General features: G+C 45.0%; 1 protein-coding gene across 20 annotated transcripts in view; it reads left to right on the top strand.

The window, feature by feature from the left end:
* Positions 1 to 22,483, top strand: part of fryl (furry homolog, like) — a 108,696-nt gene that overhangs the window by 50,110 nt on the left and 36,103 nt on the right. For 14 of the 20 annotated variants that reach the window (XM_024421859.2, XM_024421857.2, XM_042322248.1 and 11 more), the window contains 28 exons: positions 7,414 to 7,616; positions 8,456 to 8,509; positions 9,664 to 9,803; positions 9,894 to 9,990; positions 10,363 to 10,442; positions 10,918 to 10,998; positions 11,117 to 11,285; positions 11,896 to 11,988; positions 12,260 to 12,358; positions 12,556 to 12,657; positions 14,132 to 14,176; positions 17,581 to 17,684; positions 17,931 to 18,039; positions 18,160 to 18,246; positions 18,393 to 18,564; positions 18,805 to 18,937; positions 19,018 to 19,125; positions 19,285 to 19,507; positions 19,688 to 19,867; positions 19,983 to 20,069; positions 20,155 to 20,423; positions 20,769 to 20,976; positions 21,130 to 21,254; positions 21,430 to 21,487; positions 21,599 to 21,690; positions 21,828 to 22,000; positions 22,107 to 22,267; positions 22,365 to 22,475. In XM_024421859.2, coding sequence (XP_024277627.1) covers positions 7,497 to 7,616; positions 8,456 to 8,509; positions 9,664 to 9,803; positions 9,894 to 9,990; positions 10,363 to 10,442; positions 10,918 to 10,998; positions 11,117 to 11,285; positions 11,896 to 11,988; positions 12,260 to 12,358; positions 12,556 to 12,657; positions 14,132 to 14,176; positions 17,581 to 17,684; positions 17,931 to 18,039; positions 18,160 to 18,246; positions 18,393 to 18,564; positions 18,805 to 18,937; positions 19,018 to 19,125; positions 19,285 to 19,507; positions 19,688 to 19,867; positions 19,983 to 20,069; positions 20,155 to 20,423; positions 20,769 to 20,976; positions 21,130 to 21,254; positions 21,430 to 21,487; positions 21,599 to 21,690; positions 21,828 to 22,000; positions 22,107 to 22,267; positions 22,365 to 22,475 — 3,480 coding nt within the window. In that variant the 5' untranslated portion in view covers positions 7,414 to 7,496. Of the gene's footprint in view, positions 1 to 1,994; positions 2,120 to 7,413; positions 7,617 to 8,455; positions 8,510 to 9,663; positions 9,804 to 9,893; positions 9,991 to 10,362; positions 10,443 to 10,917; positions 10,999 to 11,116; positions 11,286 to 11,895; positions 11,989 to 12,259; positions 12,359 to 12,555; positions 12,658 to 14,131; positions 14,177 to 17,580; positions 17,685 to 17,930; positions 18,040 to 18,159; positions 18,247 to 18,392; positions 18,565 to 18,804; positions 18,938 to 19,017; positions 19,126 to 19,284; positions 19,508 to 19,687; positions 19,868 to 19,982; positions 20,070 to 20,154; positions 20,424 to 20,768; positions 20,977 to 21,129; positions 21,255 to 21,429; positions 21,488 to 21,598; positions 21,691 to 21,827; positions 22,001 to 22,106; positions 22,268 to 22,364; positions 22,476 to 22,483 lie in introns of all 20 variants that reach the window. The other 6 variants (XM_024421858.2, XM_042322245.1, XM_024421854.2 and 3 more) reach the window with 4 other exon arrangements.

The following is a 22,483-nucleotide window of genomic DNA, read 5'->3' as shown; positions in this document are numbered from 1 at the left end:
AGATGTTAGCTTGTCAGCTAGCCAGATGTTAGCTTGTCAGCTAGGCTAGTTGAGGCTATTTTTTTATGCGCTAGCCGTCCTTGCCTACAACATCCATTCATATTAAACAGCCTACCTGTTGGTTGCTTGCTGTAGCCTACTTCTCATTTAGCTAACTTAATTCCGTCATTTGAATTACATTTTGCTTTGATTAGACATCTCCCACTTCACCTTGCTCCACATGGAGCCCCCCGACTGTAGTGTCAACAACAAGCTCCACATGGAGACTCTGACTGTAGTGTCAACAACAAGCTCCACATGGAGACTCTGACTGGAGTGTCAACAACAAGCTCCACATGGAGCCCCCGACTGTAAGCTCCTGACTGTACATGGAGCCCCCCGACTGTAGTGTCAACAACAAGCTCCACATGGAGACTCTGACTGTAGTGTCAACAACAAGCTCCACATGGAGACTCTGACTGGAGTGTCAACAACAAGCTCCAGGCGTGGAACCTGTGGAGGCTATAGGGGGTGTGATTTTTATGGGGCACACGTCATAACTACATTCAGAACTTTGTTGTTATATTAAATTAATAATTTTAAATGTCATGGTATGCTTGTGTGTAGCAATGTCAGATAATTGTATTTGAGACAAAGCCTGTTCATTGTTAAAATAGGCCTATGTTTCCTCAAATGAATACTCTTGCAAGTATTCTAATACTAATGCCCGTTTGGATGTTCTAATTACCATGCCCATCCCTAGAAGGTAGAGATGTTGCACGTCACAAATGACTCCCCATTGAGAGAGGGGGAAGATGGGCAGAGACCTGGCCAGGGAAAGGATGCCTTGTATGTTTTTCTTCACCCTGTTGTTGAGTGGAAATGCACAAACAATGTTTCTAATTTCTGTATGCCAGGCAGTCAGCAGCCCAGCTGGCCCAAGGCGAGAGGGAGAGCGAGAAGGGGAGGGAGAGAATTCGAGTGAAGGGGGTAGAGAAGGAGGAAGAGCGAGTGAGGGAGTCTGAGGCCACAGGACAGTCATTGGCTGTAGGGAGTTGGCTATGTGACATCATCAGGGGAGGAAGGGGATGTTGGTGGAACACGGTAAACAAAGAGGGAATGTTTGAAAGGCTCTCTGTGCTGCAGAACAACATTTTTAAATACGCTCAACTGATGCGCCCCAAAATTATACCCCCATTCACCGTGCTGTCCCTGACTCTGAGTCCTTTTACATAAAGCACTGTGTCTGTGTTGGCTGCGGTGCCGCTGCGCTTGCTGAACCATTACAAATGTCCAATTATGTTTGTTCTGCTAATAAGGGTGCCACCTCTAGCTCTTTGTGGCTGTTACTGTACCAGTGGACTAACTTGTGTGGCTGCTAATTAAAATAGAAAGGGGTGTAATGCTCCCCAATACTACTGTATAGGCAAATACCACCCAACTCTGAAACGCCAACACTTTAGTTCGGGCCTATTACGCAACCATCTGAGTTAAGCCTAAACTGTGTGTGTCTCTGTTTGTTCAGTAGGGTTTAAATGGGTGCGTTGCTGGGTGTTAACTGGGTGTTAACATATTTCCTCCTCTTCTGACAAAACTCCTACATTTTTACTGTGTGCCATTTTACTCCTTGCTATTGTTTGAAGTTTTGGGAACACATTAGTGTTCCCATGGTAACAGGAAGAAACAGTAATATGTTTCCTGGGAGGAGGAAGGTGGTGGGTAGCTGACGAGTAGCTGTCCGTCCCAGTGTCCCCTCTTTCCTGACCGAGCAGACTGTGTCCTAGTCCAGCAGCAAACAGGCCGTCGGTCTGTTTATAAACTTCAGAATGGGAAGCTGTTTTCCCACCATCCTGTGTGTATTCTACCAGTTTGTGTGTTAAAGGTTGTCTGTGTTGGCACAAGCTGTCCTGGTATGTCAGTGAATGAATGTTCAGTGTAGCTCCATGTTTTATTGATGGACATAGGAGAGGATTCTGTTTTGAATTATGTGGTTGTTTGTTTTCACCTGTTTCTAGGGAAACCAACAACACAGATCAAATGAAGGCTTAACGAATGGACACCATGGCTATATTCACTATTTAAACGTGCGTGTACCAACCATCCCACAAGCTCCCACATGCACACACTCCTCTCTCTTGAGGTGAGTTCCTATGCTGACCCCTTTAGGTATGTGTTACAGGAAGCTTGTGTAAATATTGAGAGCTCCTGTGCACAGATTCACTTTTGTGCATCCAGCCGAGTGCGTTTTAACTAGAGGTCGACCGATTTTGATATTTCAGCGCCGATACCGATTTAAAAGCCGATGCCGATTAATCGGACGATATAAATGAAATAACAAAAATGTATTTCTAATAATGACAATTACAACAATACTGAATGAACACTTATTTTAACTTAATATAATACATCAATAAAAATCAATTTAGCCTCAAATAATAAATAAAACATGTTCAATTTGGTTTAAATAATACAAAAACAAAGTGTTGCAGAAGAAACTTAAAAGTGCAATATGTGCCATGTAAGAAAGCTAACGTTTAAGTTCCTTGCTCAGAACATGAGAACATGTTAAAAGGAACCACCAACTTTCATTTGAGACTTCAATATTCCAAGGTAAGAGGTTTTAGGTTGTAGTTAATATAGTATTTATAGGACTATTTCTCTCTCTACCATTTTGTATTTCATATACCTTTGACTATTGGATGTTCTTATAGGCACTTTAGTATTGCCAGTGTAACAGTATAGCTTCCGTCCCTCTCCTCGCTCCTACCTGGGCTCGAACCAGGAACACAATGACAACAGCCACCCTCAAAGCAGCGTTACCCATGCAGAGCAAGGGGAACAACCACACACACAGTCTCAGAGCGAGTGACTGTTGAAACGCTATTAGTGCGCACCCCGCTAACTACCTAGCCATTTCACATCGGTTACACCAGCCTAATCTCGGGAGTTGATAGGCTTGAAGTCAAAACAGCGCAATGCTTGAAGCATTGCGAAGAGCTGCTGGCAAAACGCACAAATGTACTGTTTGAAAGAATGCTTACGAGCCTGCTGCTGCCTACCATCGCTCAGTCAGACTGCTCTATCAAATCATAGACTTAATTATAGCATAATACCACACAGAAATACGAGCCTTTGGTCATTAATATGGTCAAATCTGGAAACTATCATTTTGAAAACAAAACGTTTATTTCAGTGAAATACGGAACCGTTCCGTATTTCATCTAACGGGTGGCATCCATCAGTCTAAATATTCCTGTACCATTGCACAACCTTCAATGTTATGTCATAATTACGTAAAATTCTGGCAACTTAGTTAACAATGAGCCAGGCTGCCCAAACTGTTACATATACCCTGACTCTGCACGCAATGAAAGCAAGAGAAGTGACACAATTTCACCTAGTTAATATTGCCTGCTAACCTGGATTTCTTTTAGCTAAATATGCAGGTTTAAAAATATATACTTCTGTGTATTGATTTTAAGAAAGGCATTGGTGTTTATGGTTAGGTACAGTCGTCCAACGATTGTGCTTTTTTCACAAATGCGCTTTTGTTAAATCATCCCCCAGCGTTGCATCGATTATATGCAACACAGGACACGCTAGATAAACTAGTAATATCATTAACCATGTGTAGTTAACTAGTGATTATGATTGATTGTTTTTTATAAGATAAGTTTAATGCTAGCTAGCAACTTACCTTGGCTTCTACTGCACTCTCGTAACAGGCAGGCTCCCCGTGGAGTGCAATGAGAGGCAGGTGGTTAGAGCGTTGGACTAGTTAACTGTAAGGTTGCAAGATTGAATCCCGGAGGTGACAAGGTAAAAATCTGTCATTCTGCCCCTGAACAAGGCAGTTAACCCACCGTTCCTAGGCCGTCATTGAAAATAAGAATGTGTTCTTAACTGACTTGCCTAGTCAAAAAAAGGTGCCTTTTTTTTTTTTAAATCGGCCAAATCGGTGTCCAAAAATACCGATTTTCGATTATGAAAACTTGAAATCGGCCCTAATTAATCAGCCATTCCGATTGAATCGGTCAACCTCTAGTTTGAACTGTATATCACTTCCTCATTCTGCTGTGGTGTGATCACCTGACCTTAATATTCATCTTTACATAACTGTGTGTGTCTGAGATTATATTATTGCTCTTAGTCTGTTCAGTAGGTTTTAGGGGTGTAGTCCAGTGAGGCCTATGCTACATCACTTTTATCCAACTCAGAATTTTCAAGATGCCCTCATGGCTTGCAGTTAGTTTTGCGATTGCTAATGAAATCGAGCTACGACGAGGCTAAAGGCTAGGCATATGTTAATTTTTTTCACTATGCACCAACTGACATACTAGCATAGCTCCTCTCTGAGATTGATTTTCTATCTGCTTGGATTATAGCTGACCCCTGACCTCGTGTCATGTGAGGGTTGGTCTCTGACTAGGGCTGTGACGGTCTCCGTTATAACTGTTCGAATAGCCAAAGTGTAACTGACCTAGCTAGGGCTGACCACATTTAGTTGACAGGTCGGTTGTTCAGTCGATAGGTTCTTGGTCGGCCAAGATTTATATTTTAGTCGAGCAGTGGCAAATATATGTAAAAAGAAATGATGGCACACAAGACACATGTCTGATTCACATCTGTCTAATTGGACTAGTCCATTGCCGAGGCCGCGTGGATGGCACACCAGTAGTACATTTACCATTTATTCCCATCATTATAATCTAAAAGGCTTGTTTGGTTACGGTAAAAGCGCTCCTGTCAATCTTGATTACACATACAGTGGGGAGAACAAGTATTTGATACACTGCTGATTTTGGAGGTTTTCCTACTTACAAAGCATGTAGAGGTCTGTCATTTTTTTATCATAGGTACACTTCAACTGTGAGAGACGGAATCTAAAACAAAAATCCAGAAAATCACATTGTATGATTTTTAAGTAATTAATTAGCATTTTATTGCATGACATAAGTATTTGATACATCAGAAAAGCATAACTTAATATTTGGTACAGAAAACTTTGTTTGCAATTACAGAGATCATACATTTCCTGTAGTTCTTGACCAGGTTTGCACACACTGCAGCATGGATTTTGGCCCACTCCTCCATACAGACCTTCTCCAGATCCTTCAGGTTTCGGGGCTGTCGCTGGGCAACACGGACTTTCAGCTCCCTCCAAAGATTTTCTATTGTGTTTAGGTCTGGAGACTGGCTAGGCCTGATTGTCTTAACTCACCATCACTGTAGAGCTTCTCAAATGTTTTCTTCGCCTCAAACTTGAAGTAAACAAAGTCTGTTTTCGCATCCACTGAGATGCTACATTGAGAAACTATTGTCAATTTGAAAAACCTTTCCAGCTCTCTCCCTTTCAATTTTCCACTCAGCATGAAAGGGGGAGAAATGTCATGCTCTGATCCGGTGGAAACGTCATAAAATAGGCCTGCCTGATTTACTTCTTATCCCTTGTGCAAAACAGCATACAGCTGTCTGTCTGTCTGCAGCTCAATGGTGAGGGGAAACTCTTGAGTACCCAGAATATGTTATTCAATGTTGCAGGTTTGCTCAGAGGAGCTTCAGGCTGGACCAAGTTAATACAATAGTTGATACAATCTTTCAAGTTCCTTGCAGACAGGCCATGCATAGCCAATGTGATTGACAGGATATTTATTGTCATCAAGATATTTCCTACTTGCAGGCTGCAATGTTTTTAATTGTTGGCTTTATGTAGGATATTTTTACATATTGGCAATTGCAATGAAAGTTGCTTTTAAATTTCATTTAGACATTGATTTTGAGATTTTTTTAACTAGGTAGGCTAGTAAATGAGAACTTGTTCTCAACAACTGCGACCTGGCCAAGATAAAGCAAAGCAGTGTGACACAAACAACACATGGAGTTACACATGGAATAAACAAGTGTACAGTCTAACACAATAGAAAAAAAAGGAAGTCTATATACAGTGTGTGCAAATGGCGTGAGGAGGTAAGGCAATAAATAGGCCATAGTAGTGTGCAAAAGAGCAGAAAAGTAAATAAAAACAATATGGGGATGAGGAAAGTAGATTGGGTGGGCTAATTATAGATGGGCTATTTACAGCTGCAGCGATCGGTTAGCTGCTCAGATAGCTGATGTTTAAAGTTAGTGAGGGAAATATAAATCTCCAGCTTCAGCGATTTCTGCAACTCGTTCAATCCATTGGCAGCAGAGAACTGGAAGGAAAGGCGACTCAAGGAGGTGTTGGCTTTGGGGATGACCAGTGAGATATACCTGCTGGAACGTGTGCTACCGGTCGGTGTTGTTATCGTGACCAGTGATGTGAGTTAAGGCAGAGCTTTCCATAGCATAGACTTTTAGATGACCTGGAGCCAGTGGGTCTGGCAATGATTATGTAGTGAGGACCAGCCTACTAGAGCATACAGGTTGCATTCGTGGGTGATGTAAGGGGCTTTGGTGACAAAACGGATGACACTGATAGGCTGCATCCAGTTTGCTGGGTAGAGTATTGGAAGCCATTTTGTAAATGACATCATCGAGGATCGGTAGGATAGTCAGTTTTACGAGGGTATGTTTGGCGGCGTGAATGAAGGAGGCTTTGTTGCGAAATAGGAAGCCGATTCTAGATTTGATTTTGTATTGGAGATGTTTAATATGATTCTGGAAGGAGAGTTTACAGTCTAGCCAGACACCTAGGTATTTGTAGTTGTCCACGTATTCTAGGCCAGAACCGTCCAGAGTAGTGATGCTAGTCGGGCGGGCAGGTGCGGGCAGCGAACTGTTGAAAAGCATGCATTTGGTTTTTGCTAGCGTTTAAGAGCAGTTGGAGGCCACGGAAGGTGTGTTGAAGCTTGTTTGGAGGTTCGCTAACACAGTGTCCAAGGAAGGGCCAGATGTATACAGAATGGTGTTGTCTGCATAGAGGTGGATCAGAGAATCACCCTGATCATATGAAGACTTTATTATAAATTAAATGAAACTGTTCCAGAAAAATGTGCATCTGAAAATCTTAACTGACACTCCGATCAGTAGAAATGGTTGAATAACTTGGCACTCCAAATGGAAAAGGTTGTCGACCTCTGGTGTAACCTATTACCGGTTAACATCAGGAGCATAACAGCAAAAAATGTGAAGGCCAGCAGCAGCAGGAAGGTCGGGAACAGGTTTGTTTCTTCCGGTTAGGCTATATTGATCTCTGGCTCCCTCTTTAGTAATTTGTGTGTTCATTTTTAATCGCATTTCTTAAAGCATCAGACATGCTCAGCCTACATATCGTTGATTTTATTTTGAAACATAGGGTGTGTCTATATATGGAAAAATAAATAAGTTTAAAAAATTGACCAATCGATTGGTCGAAAGAACAGACTACTTTCTGGTCAACCAAGATAAAAAAAACATTGTCGGGGACAGCCCTAATCTGACCTCTGTCTTCTCCCTCTCTCTCCCCCCCTGCAGCCTCAGCCCCTGTCAACAGCCTGAGTAGACGTCGCGCCCCCTCCGTGGCCCCCCTGACGTGGGAGAAGCGCAACGCCGCCGCCATGTCGAGCATCATCATCGACCCCGAGCTCAAGCCCGGGGAGTTTGTCATCAAGAGCCTGTTTGCTGAGTTTGCTGTGCTGGCTGAGAAGAAGATTGAGGTGGTGATGGCTGAACCGCTGGTGAGTTGCTGTGATCCGAGAGGCAGGGGGGACGCAAGTAAGACCAAATCAACCCCTAACTCTGAATTGACTGAAATAATTGATTAGGTGTAAGCAATATTCTGACTAATATTACCATGTGCTATTACCTTTCATATCTACATGAAGTGCCTCGTTGTTGGGGCTAGCCTAGCGGTTGATTTGGAATGAAACACTATTAGCTCATTAGCCCCGTCCTGAGTTCCTGGGTCCTGGTTGCAACATAGCATTACTTGGCTTGAAGGCTAAAGAGGTTACAGGTCAAATGTTTCTAGTGACTGCCTGTGTTAAGTCTGTAAACAGACTTCTCCTTAAACTTAGAGGTGTGTGTGTGTGCGCACAGGCCTGTGTGGGTGTGATAAATGAGACTCATGCATTCCAGTGATTTCCCAGAATGGGGAGGATGTTATTTTCTTGGAATACTGAGCTTTTTTTTTACTCATCAAGACTCCGTGGGAGGTATAATCCCTTGCCCTAGCTCGGGGCTGCTGGGAGGGTGTGTGTTTGGAAGGGGGAGTAAACATGTCATTAAACGCCACCCCTTCCCTCTGGACCACTCTCTCCCTCCATTCAGCTCTCCATTCATCTCTATTCATCTCCCCGAGTGCTCCTCTCTTGTGCTGCCACCTCCTCTGCCTCTCTCACCCCTTTGTTTCCTCTCCCTGGTTGGTGTTTGTCCAGTGGTCAGCTATCTCCTCTCCTGTTTCACCTGGCCCCACATCCACTGGTCTGCTGATATCAATGATCTAGGGGTCCTATTATATTTTTCTAATGAATTCTTACTTGACCGACAGCCCTGTTTCTGTCTTTCTTTCCCTCAGGAGAAACTCTTGTCCCGATCCCTCCAGAGAGGGGAAGACGCACAATTTGATCAGGTGAGTTCGAGTGTGTGTGTGCACATGCATTGTTATTATAGACTCTCTCCCTCACCTCCAGCCATAATTGTACCCCCCCACCTCCCATTCATACAATAGTTGAACTCCCCAGCTTCACCCAATCAATCCCCACTCAATGACCCATCCATCCATCCCTCATCTCTGACTGATGCCTGTGGAACTCTGAACAATGGAGCTGCTGCAGAGTGCTTTGTTCAGCACAGCACAACGCCAATGAGGATATGGTGCACTATAGATCCAGCTGCCTCCATTGTGACTGAGTGCGGTAGATCGAGCATACAGGGAGAGGGAGCAGAATCGCTGTGTCATCCTTAGCAGTGAATCAGTGTTGGGTGCTGGAGTCTGTCCGCCTGGTGCTGGGAGGGCACAGAGAGCAGTTGCATAACTCTCCCTCCCAGCATCCATCATCCAGCACCCTCAGCACACCGCACTGTCCTTCAACACACACACACACACACACCATTCATTGTGTAGAAGACTACTTACTTTACCCCACTGCAGATTGACTGACAGTAAAAACTATACACTTGACATGCATAGATTTACTTTTTGTTTGCTCTGGTGCATGTAGTTGAAGAAGAAACATATTTATTGCTAGCATTATGGCAATATACCCCTACCATTTGTAGTCTGCAAAGGGGATGTTAATAGATAATACATTCACAGTATGAGGTTGCAATTCTGATGATCAAAGTGCTGATGAGGTGTTTCTAACAGAGCCTGTTTGTTGGTCGGCCCACGTTCTGACTGTATAGCACTGCAGAGCCCTGTGCTATGGCGGCTTTAGAGCTAGCCGCTCAATAGCATAGGACCTCACTGTGCTCGACATATCATCAAACACTGCACTTACAATTCCAATCAATACATCCTGTTCTGTATTGTATGTCACCCAGTGATTCGGTCCCCGTCTTTCTCGATGTCCTTCCCTGCATCCTCTTCTCCTCATCTCCTTACAGTGGAGCCTTTTACGTCAAATATAGAACCTCAGTATCTGTGTCATATTGGTGATTAAGATGATTGTTCTGGTGAGGATTTCTTTGTATTCATGTTTTTGACCTTTATGTACATTCTGATGATGTTTTACCTGTAAGCTGTAATAACTAGCTATTGTAATGTGTGTGTTCTTCTCACAGTTAATAAGCTCTATGAGCTCCGTAGCGGAACACTGTTTGCCCTCCCTGCTGCGCACACTGTTTGACTGGTACCGGCGGCAGAGTGGCACTGAGGATGAGTCCTATGAGTACAGACCTCGCTCCAGCACCAAGTCCAAAGGGTACGATACTCCTCCTAATCTGCTCATCCCTCTCGCCTGTCCTCCCCTCACCTCACACAATCTGTCATAACGCTCTCTCTCTCTCTCTAGGGATGAACAGCATCGGGATAAAGACTACCTATTGGAGCGGAGGGACTTAGCCATAGATTTCATATTCTGTTTAGTTTCAGTTGAAGTTTTAAAACAGGTGAGTCCTGTTTAACGTTACTTCTGCCTGTTTGTCTGTCTGTGCCTGGGTCTGGTCTGGTCTGTGCCTGGTCTGTGTCTGGTCTGTTAGATGAGTCCCTTCCTCAGTGTGGTAGACAGCATGCACTGTCACTGCAATGCCAGCATACCAAGGCATAGCGAGCTGTCATCCTGAACCTACAGCATCTAGACCGACCCCAGACTATCCAGATCCAAACCACTCTCTCTTAGAACAAACCTTCACGGATCTCAGGGCTTCGTTGTCCTTGGCTCCAACAGGGAGGATAATGAATGGTAGTAAAGGAAGAGAGACCGCATGAAGGAAGTATTGATGTACCAAATATGATGTGATGTTTTCATGTTCACGTCACAGATTCCTCTTCACCCCGTGCCAGATACTTTAGTACATGAAGTTCTGAACCTGGCATTCAAGCACTTTAAACACAAAGAGGGGTGAGTGTAAACAAACAAGACACACACACCATTAATACACATACTATACTTTAGTCTAGCACACAATATTCCAGAGGGCTTTTGGCTCTGCAGTTGATTCACTCATTACTTTGTGTGTTTGGTCATAAAAAACAGTCTATTCAATGTGTGACTTTATGGTCTGTCCACATATTAATGTCACTTAAAGGAAACACAATCACCACTTGTCAGACAACTTGAGTAAACCTTCACTCAGCTGCTTCAACCCTACAGTATGCAGCTACATGCTTGTGGTTTTAGAGAGATGGATGTTTGATTGGCCATAACTTTTATCACACTGTTTGGGATGCTATTTCCTTTAATGGGTTTGTTTGTTCAGCTGCTCCTCAGCAGGTCTGATGTTTCATGGTCAGTGTCTTCATACCCCCTGTGTTAACAAATCATGAGAGCTGTTTCTCTGAGTGTGAGTGGACCATGGATGTGTTCTGATTGGCAGGTGCTCTGGCCCTAACACTGTCAATGTGCACATCATCGCAGACCTGTATGCTGAGGTCATCGGAGTGCTCACACAGTCAAAGTAAGTCATCTTAACACAGTCCAAATAACTCAACATGTCACTCCTTTTTACTCCTAAACTATATATTAAAAAGGAGCCCGCTCCTTATGGAAGACTTAGTCAAAATGTGTGTCTCCAGGTTCCAGGCGGTGCGTAAGAAGTTCATCACGGAGCTGAAGGAGCTGAGGCAGAAGGAGCAGAGCCCCTACGTGGTCCAGAGCATCATCAGCCTCATCATGGGCATGAAGTTCTTCAGGGTCAAGATGTACCCCGTGGAGGACTTTGAGGCCTCCTTCCAGTTCATGCAGGTCAGTTATCCTGGGTGGAGCACACCTTGGCAAACCGTAGCAAAACAATAAGCATTTCTTATTGGACAATTTCAGGTAGTCCCTCCCTGTTTCAAAACCTCATTTTTAGTGGATTTAACCCTGATGTGTCCATGAACAGGCGTGTATCTAGTCTATTTGATGCCCAGACTGTACAGGACTGTATATCTGATTGTCTGAGTGGCTGCGTATAGGGATTTAATGGCTCTCTGCTGAACTACACCCAGGATGGATGTTTTACTGCAGCCGTTTTGTTTGAGCTCAGCAGCTCTCTGTAGCAGAGCCTCATAAAGCCAGATGAGTAACGATCAGATAGCAGATCACGGTGCCAAGAGCACTGAACGGAGCAAGGCCTTTTCGTTAAGCTCAATACGGCAGTAAAAAGCTCACTCAATATGCTCCCCTCTTAACAAGCCCTGATTTCCCAGCATGCTGATGGAACATGTTGGGTAATCTGCCGTAGTTTATTTGTGCCACCACATTCCCTTTACGTCTGTTGCACGGTCTATTGTTTTTCCATTTGTCTATTTGGTTTGTTTATGTATGTGTCACTGTTGTCATCCATGTTGGTATGCGTCTGTGTGTTCCACAGGAGTGTGCCCAGTATTTCCTGGAGGTGAAGGATAAGGACATAAAGCATGCCTTGGCTGGCCTGTTTGTTGAGATCCTCATCCCTGTGGCTGCTGTGAGTACCACCCAGACGACAACACAAAACATGGGAAAAGCCCACATTGGTTATAGCTAGACAAGTTAATAGTAGGATAGAGCCTTTCTGTATAAGAGATTCCTCTGTGTTAGCAACCATAAAAAGCACCTTCGATTGGCTAATGTCATTGGACCTAATTCCCTATATATGGGCCCTGGTGAGAAGTAGTGCACTATTTAGGGAATAGGGTACCATTTCAGTCGCACGTATTGAATGTGCTCAGTGGTGACAGCTTCCTCCCTCCCTGCAGGCGGTGAAGAATGAAGTCAATGTGCCGTGCCTGAAGAACTTTGTGGAGATGCTCTACCAGACAACCTTTGACCTTAGCTCCAGAAAGAAGCACTCTTTGGTAACGTCTCTTTTCTCACACTATTATCTGGACATTCCCTCCACTTCTCTCTGCTATGTCTCATTTCCCTCTTTTTATGACATCAACTTGTTAACTATTAATCTCCTCACACCATCTCCCTCTTTCACACTTCTCTCTCTTTCTCATCTCGTTTCCTTCCTCTCTCTTCTGTGGTTGACGTGTGTTCTCTCTTTCAGGCTCTGTATCCTCTGGTGACGTGCCTGCTGTGTGTCAGTCAGAAGCTGTTCTTCCTCAATAACTGGCACATCTTCCTCACAAACTGCCTCTCTCACCTGAAGGTACACAGCACAATCACCTAAACCAGTTACCTAGTATACTGGCCTATGAAGGAAAATGCAGACTTCCATGCCAATTTCACAGGACACTTAGTTTTATATTTTAAAGACAGTGGATTCCCTAATGTTTAAAAGTGGGCCATGTAATTGAGTATAATCTTCTAAAGACTATGAAAATAGATGATCTACTAGATGATCTTAGGCAGTAGTAAGTGCTATGAGCCTCCTTTAAAAAAATATTCATGTTTGATGTTTATTGCATAACAAGTTCTATCATTTATCACTGTTACTATGACTGAAACCTTACTGCTCTAGCATAATGTTCTTTACCAGGTACGTTGTTAATTGTCATAGTGTGATGTTAGATATCCCCTGCACACCACAACTCCATGAGGTGTTTTTGGTTTAAAGGGTGTGCCTTAACGATCATATCTTCCTCCTCCCCTGTCCGACAACCCCCCGCAAACCAATCACAAACCGATCAATCGTGCTCCTCTCCTGTACCATCCTCAAGCTAGTTCTGCCGAGATGCTCTGTGTTGTGTGACTGTCGCCTCGCTCCTCAACTCTGAATTGATTCCATGGTGGACGTGCTATAATTCCCTTTGCTCTGTGGTGGTGATTCTATGGTGATTATTTTGTTGAACTGACTCTATAATCACAGTCCTGTGGTGATCCATTTGCTTTTGATTCCCTGTGAGAGATTAGATTCCCTTTGATTCCATAGTTTGTAATTAACCCCCTAAGCCTATTTGGTGCTAATGTCAGCTCCCTTGTTTTTGTGGTGGAACCATGATTCTGGTGGAGATTTGTTTGAGAATGTGTGATTTAGCTCTTATTGTCCATTGGGCCATTTGAACCTGTCCTTGTTTTGATGATCAGTTCAAATGCTAATTCAAATCCATTCAGTTGTGTGCCTTAAGGAGATGTGTGAGATACAGTGTATCAGACTAGTGATTGGATGGGTGGACCTGCTCAGATTTCTGAGCCTAGTAGATTGTGTGTGTGTCATAGTCGTAACATATATATTTTTTCCTAGCTGGTCTCCTTTCACTGTCCCTGTCCTCGCACGATCTACTTACTTTTTACTCGCTTCACCTTGGCCTGCTTTGTGTGTTTTCTCCCTTCCCTGTCAATTTCACTTGCCTTCTATTGCACATCTTTCATTTCTTCACTTTCAGAAAGTATGAAATATTAGAAAATAAAGGTACATGTTGAGATATATCCCAAATGAAATTGTTTACATTAGTCTTTATAGAACAGATGCATTTTTTGTGTGTCAATGTTACTTTTGCATTTCATACTTTGCATCTTACTTCTGTGTCTAATATGAGACTGATTCAAGTGGATCGAAGTCAGTTAGGAGTGAGTTAGTTTTTTTGTTGTCGCTCTGTTCTCTTTTTAACCTGCATGTCTACCTCCCCACATCCTCACACTCAGTGTCTCCTGTCGTTTTCTCACGTTTTTACTCGCTCCAGATGCCGTCTAACAACAGCATCCGAAAGCAGATTGAGACACTGCAGGTGAGTTTGTCTGGTGTCTGTAAGGTGGCATGACACCATCCAAGAGGTCATCTGACCTCGTCCTGGAGGACAGAGGGGATGCAGCTACTAAGCCAGGGGCAACGAGGCTCTGGAATCTGATAGTCCTCTTAAAGTGGAGCTCATTGAGTGAAGATTACAGAGAAAGTAGTGGTTGGACACTTGGCTATTAGCCACACAATTCTTTGAGATGCAATGTTGCCTTGTGCTTTGCTGCTTTGTCTTTTACTCGTGGTTTATGGCTTTGCTGTTTTGTGTGTGGTGTAGTAGTGGTTAGCGCATCGAGCTGGTGCATCAAGCGCACACATTCTCAGATACCCACCTTACTCCTTGAGGGGTTTGAAGCCAGTTACCTGGAATGGGTTGTTGGTAGATCTGAGGACTCGTTCCAAATGGATTTTGTAGTTTATTTTTGGAGACCCATAGAGTACTGCAGCATTTTGTGTGCTCTAATAGTCCTGAGTTACACCCAATTCTCTTATCATTGGTGTTGACATGCTGCTGTGTGTGGCACCCTCGCAGCTCCATGGCCCACTGATGGGTGGAAAGGTTATTGCAGTACCCTTGAAAGAATCCTTTGTATGGCTGTCAGCTGTGTTGATATTGGAGAGAATGTTGTGTGCATGGATTTGATGGGCAGCACTGTGTAATGGCACCTTTAGTCACAGATTTTTGGGAATGCTCAGCTGTACAAACATTCCCCGGAGGTTGGAACATCCCGAACTACAGCTCGTGTAACATGCATCACAAACTACAGCTCGCGTAACATACATCACAAACTACAGCTCGCGTAACATACATCACAAACTACAGCTCGCGTAACATGCATCACAAACTACAGCTCGCGTAACATACATCACAAACTACAGCTCGCGTAACATGCATCACAAACTACAGCTCGCGTAACATGCATCACAAACTACAGCTCGCGTAACATGCATCACAAACTACAGCTCGCGTAACATGCATCACAAACTACAGCTTGCTAACAGCTCACAAACATGCATCACAAACTACAGCTCGCGTAACATGCATCACAAACTACAGCTCGCGTAACATACATCACAAACTACAGCTCGCGTAACATGCATCACAAACTACAGCTCGCGTAACATACATCACAAACTACAGCTCGCGTAACATACATCACAAACTACAGCTCGCGTAACATGCATCACAAACTACAGCTCGCGTAACATGCATCACAAACTACAGCTCGCGTAACATGCATCACAAACTACAGCTCGCGTAACATGCATCACAAACTACAGCTCGCGTAACATACATCACAAACTACAGCTCGCGTAACATACATCACAAACTACAGCTCGCGTAACATACATCACAAACTACAGCTTGCGTAACATGCATCACAAACTACAGCTCGCGTAACATGCATCACAAACTACAGCTCGCGTAACATGCATCACAAACTACAGCTCGCGTAACATGCATCACAAACTACACCTACAGTTGAAGTGGAAGTTTACATACACCTTAACCAAATATATTTAAACTCAGTTTTTCACAATTGTTGACATTTAATCCTAGTAAAAATTCCCTGTTTTAGGTCAGTTGGGATCACCATTTTGAGAGAATGACTTATTTCAGCTTTTATTTTTTTCATCACATTCCCAGTGGGTCAGACGTTTACATACACTCAATTAGTATTTGGTAGCATTGCCTTTAAATTGTTTAACTTGGGTCAAACACTAAGTTGGGTGAATTTTGGCCCATTCCTCCTGACAGAGCTGGTGTAACAGGTTTGTTGGCCTCCTTGCTCGCACAAACAGTTCTATTTTTGTTTCATCAGACCAGAGGACATTTCTCCAAAAAGTACGATCTTTGTCCCCATGTGCAGTTGCAAACCGTAGTCTGGCTTTTTTATGGCGGTTTTGGAGCAGTGGCTTCTTCCTTGCTGAACGGCCTTTCAGGTTATGTCGATATAGGACTCATTATACTGTGGATATAGATACTTTTGTACCTGTTTCCTCCAGCATCTTCACAAGGTCCTTTGCTGCTGTTCTGGGATTGATTTGCACTTTTCGCACCCAAGTACGTTCATCTCTCGGAGACCGAATGCATCTCCTTCCTGAGCGGTATGATGGCTGCGTGGTCCCATGGTGTTTATACTTGCGTACTATTGTTTGTACAGATGAACGTGGTACCTTCAGGCGTTTGGAAATTACTCCCAAGGATGAACCAGACTTGTGGAGTTCTACAATTTTCTTCCTGAGGTCTTGGCTGATTCTTTTGATTTTCCCATGATGTCAAGCAAAGACGCACTGAGTTTGAAGGCAGGCCTTGAAATACATCCACAGGTACACCTCCAATTGACTCAAATTATGTCATTTAGCCTATCAGAAGCTTCTGAAGCCATTGCATCATTTTCTGGAATTTTCCAAGCTGATAAATGGCAGTCAACTTAGTGTATGTCAACTTCTGGAATTAAACCCACTGGAATTGTGATACAGTGAAAGATAAGTGAAATAATCTGTCTAAACAATTGTTAGAAAAATGACTTGTGTCATGCACAATGTAGATGTCCTAACCGACTTGCCAAAACTATAGTTTGTGAACAAGAAATGTGTGGAGTAGTTGAAAAACTAGTTTTACTGACTCCAACGTAAGTGTATGTAAACCTCCGACTTCAACTGTAGCATGACATGCGTCAAACTGCAGCCGGCACAACATGCGTCACAAACTGCAGCCAGCACAACATGCGTCACAAACTGCAGCCAGCACAACATGCGTCACAAACTGCAGCCAACACAACATGCGTCACAAACTGCAGCCAACACAACATGCGTCACAAACTGCAGCCAACACAACATGCGTCACAAACTGCAGCCAGCACAACATGCGTCACAAACTGCAGCCAACACAACATGCGTCACAAACTGCAGCCAACACAACATGCGTCACAAACTGCAGCCAACACAACATGCGTCACAAACTGCAGCCAGCACAACTGCAGCTGCAGCCAACACAACATGCGTCACAAACTGCAGCCAACACAACATGCGTCACAAACTGCAGCCAGCACAACATGCTGTACATTTATACATAGGCAGAGTCACTCTGGAACAAATGTATTTTTTGACAAGCTTAAGTCATTTCAACAATCTCATACATCAGTAGTTAAGTTTCGATCTGAAGCAGACTCGTCAAATCACAGCTGTGAGTCATCTATCATCACTGGGGCATCTCAAACATCTCTATAAATGAAACTGGCCGTATAAATTGCTTAATTCCGTACAGTAGGTCTAAGTGAATGGTTTGTGTGTCAGATCCCTGCTTTATGTGGCATGCCCCACACCAGACTTGAATCTGTCACAGTGAGAAGACAGGTGGGTGAAGAAAGTGTTCTGTCTCTGGCCCTTTAGAACAAAGATCCCAAAATGTCCCGTGTGGCACTGGAGTCACTCTACAGACTGCTGTGGGTCTACATCATCAGGATCAAGTGTGAGAGCAACACCGTCACCCAGAGGTCAGTACCAGCCCGGACAGAACAGGCTGTGGGCCCATTCCACACCATCTCTGTATGAACTGACACTGTGAAATGAAAGTCATCCAGACAGCACCTAAATCACCATATAGAACAAAGCAAGTGCCCACATCACTCCTTTAGCAGAACCAGAACTAGAATCCAATCTACACTCAGAACTGGTCTAGTCTACAGTCTCCTTGGTGAACATCCCAGTTTAAACCTTGAATCTTCTCCTGTTTCCTGCAGCCGGCTGCTTAGCATCGTTTCAGCGCTTTTCCCCAAAGGCTCCCGTAGCGTGGTGCCCCGCGACACGCCCCTCAATATATTCGTCAAGATCATCCAGTTTATAGCTCAGGTATGTCTAATGAGGCCATGCTGGAGTAGTGATTCCTGTATAATTCCTCTAAACAGCAGGTAGTGGCTTGTGTCTTATCTATGATTAGTGATTATTGGTTTGTTGTGGCTGATTTCACAGGAAAGGCTGGATTTTGCTATGAAGGAGATCATTTATGACCTCCTGTGTGTGGGCAAATCTCACAAGACATTCACCATCAATCCAGAAGTAAGAGATAGCCGAGAGACATTAATGATCAAATCATACTCTCACTGTGATCGCACTCTTCATTCATTCTCTGACCGTCCCTTCCTGCCTCTATCTCTCACTCTCCTCTCTCCCTCTGTCACATGTTCTCTTGCTGTCTCTCTTAGAGGATGAATATTGGCCTGAGGGCCTTCCTGGTGATAGCTGACAGTCTGCAGCAGAAGGACGGGGAGCCGCCCATGCCCACCACAGGGGCCATCATGCCCTCAGGAAACACCCTGCGGATCAAGAAGATATTCCTCGCCACCACCCTCACTGACGAGGAGGCCAAGGTCATCGGTAGGTCACCACCTCTGAGCTCCTTTCCCGTCACAACGGGCCATATCACTCCGATATGACTAGCTTTGTTGCTAACTCCGGCAATTTTACATTGATGTTGAAACTGAAATGTTGATTGTGCGCTCTCCCTGTCAAATTCATTTCTCAAATAAATAAATAAGCTTATGGCAGTGGGTCATTTTAGGGTCAAATGTGTAGTGTGAGAGTAATGTGTGTGTGTGTGTGTGTGTGTGTGTGTAGGCATGTCACTGTACTACCCAGCAGTGAGGAAGGCCCTGGACAACATGCTGCGTCACCTGGACAAGGAGGTGGGGCGCTCCATGAGCATGACCAACGTCCAGATGTCCAATAAGGAGCCTGAGGATATGATCACGCAAGTGCCTCTCTGACTTAACATATGTGACCCGTAACATGAGTGTCCTTTACACATTTGTTAACTGTGTTGTGTTGCAGGGGGGAAAGGAAGCCGAAGATCGATCTGTTCCGTACGTGTGTGGCGGCCATCCCCAGACTGATCCCAGATGGCATGAGCAGACAGGACCTGATAGAGCTGCTGGCCAAGTAAGGATCCCACTCCTTCACATGCACCACCTCTGTCTGGGACTAATTGATGAACAAAGCAATGGGGCTTATATTTTCAGCATCACTAGGAAGGACTTCAAAAGCTGTGTCTTTAAAAAGATCTGTGATTGTTTGACCACAGTGTCCTCTCCTCCCCAGGCTGACCATCCACATGGATGAGGAGCTGCGTGGCCTGGCCTTCACCACCCTGCAGGCCCTGATGCTGGACTTCCCAGAGTGGAGGGAGGACGTGCTCTCTGGCTTTGTCTACTTCATTGTGCGGGAGGTCACTGACATTCACCCCACGCTGCTGGACAACGCCATCAAGATGCTGCTGCAACTCATCAGCCAGTGGAGGCAGGCAGTCCAGACCAGCAACAAGGTGGGTGGAGAGTGGAAATCTATGGCATCTCTTTTTGTCCTGCTATATTTTGGTCTGCTCTGTGTGTTTTTAACTGTACAAGGAAAGGGTCTGGAACTCCTTGCTCTGTACTGTAGTAGTAGGGTTATTGTGTATTTTGACTTGGGTTTGTGTAAGAAAGTAACTCTGTGTGTGCTCCAGCAGGGCCCTGGCAGCGGGCCATCTCTGCCCCTGGAACGCTCTCCTCTGTGGGGGGTGCTGCATGTGGTGGAGGGCCTGGCACTGGTGGTGCTGTGCAGTTGCCGCCCTGCCACCCGGAGGCTGGCTGTTAATGTCCTCAAAGAGGTCCGAGCCCTGCACACCGCTCTGGGCATCGCCAAGGTAACTACCAACTCGCTGATAGACGGTGATCTAAAAGTGACAAAAAGAATGAGATGCAGCGTTTCTCAAGTAAGGTGCAAGAGACACATTGATGGTTACTGTCTGTTGTTCTCAGGGAGATGAGGAGTTGGCCATAGATGTGATGGACAGACAAAGTGCCTCTGTGCTGGAGAGCTTCATCCATCTCACAGGAGCTGACCAGGTAAGAATGGCAAAGCTGTTGTTTAATACAGCACACACACACACACACACACACACACATCCTGACCCTCCCCTCTCCCCTGCAGACCAACCTGCTATACTGCCCCAGTGGTATCGACCTGCAGACGCTGGCAGAATGGAGCTCGTCTCCCATCAGCCACCAATTTGACGTGGTCAGCCCGTCGCACATCTGGGTGTTTGCCCACGTTACACAGGGCCAGGACCCCTGGGTCATCAGCCTGTCCAGCTACCTGCGCCAGGAGCACCTGCCCAAGCACTGCCCTACCGCACTCAACTACGCCTGGATGTTCGCCTACACTCGCCTGCAGCTGCTCTCTCCACAAGTGGATATCAAGTATGTCTCTAGGCCTTTCTCTCTCTGTGTGTGTGTGTTACATTTGAGGTTGTTAAAAGGCACTTAGAATGGATGTGGTTGCAGTCTGCTCATTAGAGTGCTGGATGATGTCACCGGTTGGTCTATGGTGATGGTACGGTGAACATCATCAATGGAGACTCGGCGTGTGATTGTGGGTAACATCATCCTAATAGGTCTAGCTCTCAGCTGTTTATGGATATGAGCCCCGTGAAGACGACAGTTGCTGCCGGCCTTTTATAATGTGTGTATGTGGCACACATGGATATTATTTCAGTAACTTTCTAATACCACCTGCCTGTTATTGTTTGACCTGTGCCCCTGCAGCAGCCCTATAAATGCTAAGAAGCTGAACAGCCTGAGCAGCAGTGGTGACTCGTACGTGGGGCTGTGGAGGAACTACCTGATCCTCTGTTGTAGCTCCGCCACTTCCTCCCCCAACTCCTCCTCTTCCTCTACCTCTGGCTCCATCCGCTGCTCCCCGCCTGAGACGCTGGCGTCCACGCCAGACAGCGGCTACAGCTACGACTCAAAGGTCAGAGGGCATGACCCCACAGTGATCAACTATCCCCCCCCAAAATGTATACTTTTTGCAAGGTTTTACGTGGGTATGCCATGTTTATTTCCTTTAGTTCTAGATTTTAAAATTATTTGGGTTGTCATATCGATTTGTGGCCTTTGTATCCAGATTATTGGCACTCCGTCCCCCTCGTCCCTGTTCAAACACGTTGTCCCAATGATGCGCTCTGAGAGCATGGACATCACAGAGTCTCTTGTCCTGGGGCTTGGCAGGACCAACCCCTTGGCCTTCAGGTGAGGGAGCCACCCTGTGTGTATGTGGCTGGCAGTCAAGTTTTTTGTTGTTTGAGTTGCCTGGTTGAATTTGCAAATGTTTATATTGCCTAGTTTGGGGTTATTTGGTTAGTAGGTACAGTATGTAATGGGTAAGTGTGTGTGGGTATATAGTTTACCTTCTATTGTCTTTCAGAGAGTTGATAGAGGAACTGAACCCCATCATTAAGGAGGCTCTGGAGAGGAGACCTGAGGTGGGTGCAGCTCACTTACCCCTCGCATCTCAGTCATGTATCTAACATCAGAACACTATACTACCTACAACACTCGCCCTGCTCAGTAGTAACTCTTCTCCTCTGTTGCAGAACATGAAGCGACGCAGGCGTCGTGACATCCTGAGGGTCCAGCTGGTCCGGATCTTTGAGCTGCTGGCTGATGCTGGTGTCATCAGTCAGACGTCAGTGGAAACCAGGCCAGATGTCCTAATAGAGATAGAACTACATATGGTTATAGAGTATAGTATCCTAGTAAAGAATCATGGACCTTCCATCTTTGAATTTACTGACCCCTATCGTGTACCCCCTGTGTGTGCAGGGCGAGTGGAGGTCTGGACGGGGAGAGTCACTCTCTGAACTCAGTGCTGTTGGAGTATGTGGATCTGACGAGACAGCTACTGGAGGCTGAGAATGACAAAGACTCAGACACATTGAAGGACATCCGCTGCCACTTTAGTGCTCTGGTGGCCAACATCATTCAGAACGTCCCAGGTACTACACACACACACCTACTACAAATTGTAAAATTCTGTATATGTGTGTGTTGTCAGTATTTGTTGGACATCTCTGTCTGTGTGTGTGTGTGTATTCTCACCAGTGCACCAGAGGAGGACCATCTTCCCTCAGCAGTCTCTAAGACACAGTCTGTTCATGTTGTTCAGCCACTGGGCCGGGCCCTTCAGCATCATGTTCACCCCACTGGACCGGTACAGTGACCGCAACATGCAGATCAACCGACACCAGTACTGTGCTCTCAAGGTACAACCAGCTGTTCACACACACTCTAAACACTATACACACTTCTGAGTCCGAACGTGGTAAATGTTTGTCTACTGTGGGTGTGTTTACCTTGTAGGCCATGTCTGCAGTGTTGTGCTGTGGTCCAGTGGCTGATAACGTTGGCCTCTCCTCTGATGGTTATCTCTACAAGTGGCTGGACAACATCCTGGACTCTCAGGACAGGAAGGTAAGAGC

The sequence above is a fragment of the Oncorhynchus tshawytscha genome, linkage group LG05, assembly GCF_018296145.1.
Source record: "Oncorhynchus tshawytscha isolate Ot180627B linkage group LG05, Otsh_v2.0, whole genome shotgun sequence".
NCBI lineage: Eukaryota > Metazoa > Chordata > Actinopteri > Salmoniformes > Salmonidae > Oncorhynchus > Oncorhynchus tshawytscha.
The sequence above is the reverse complement of the archived record's forward strand: the minus strand, read 5'-3'. Positions and strand labels throughout refer to the sequence as shown.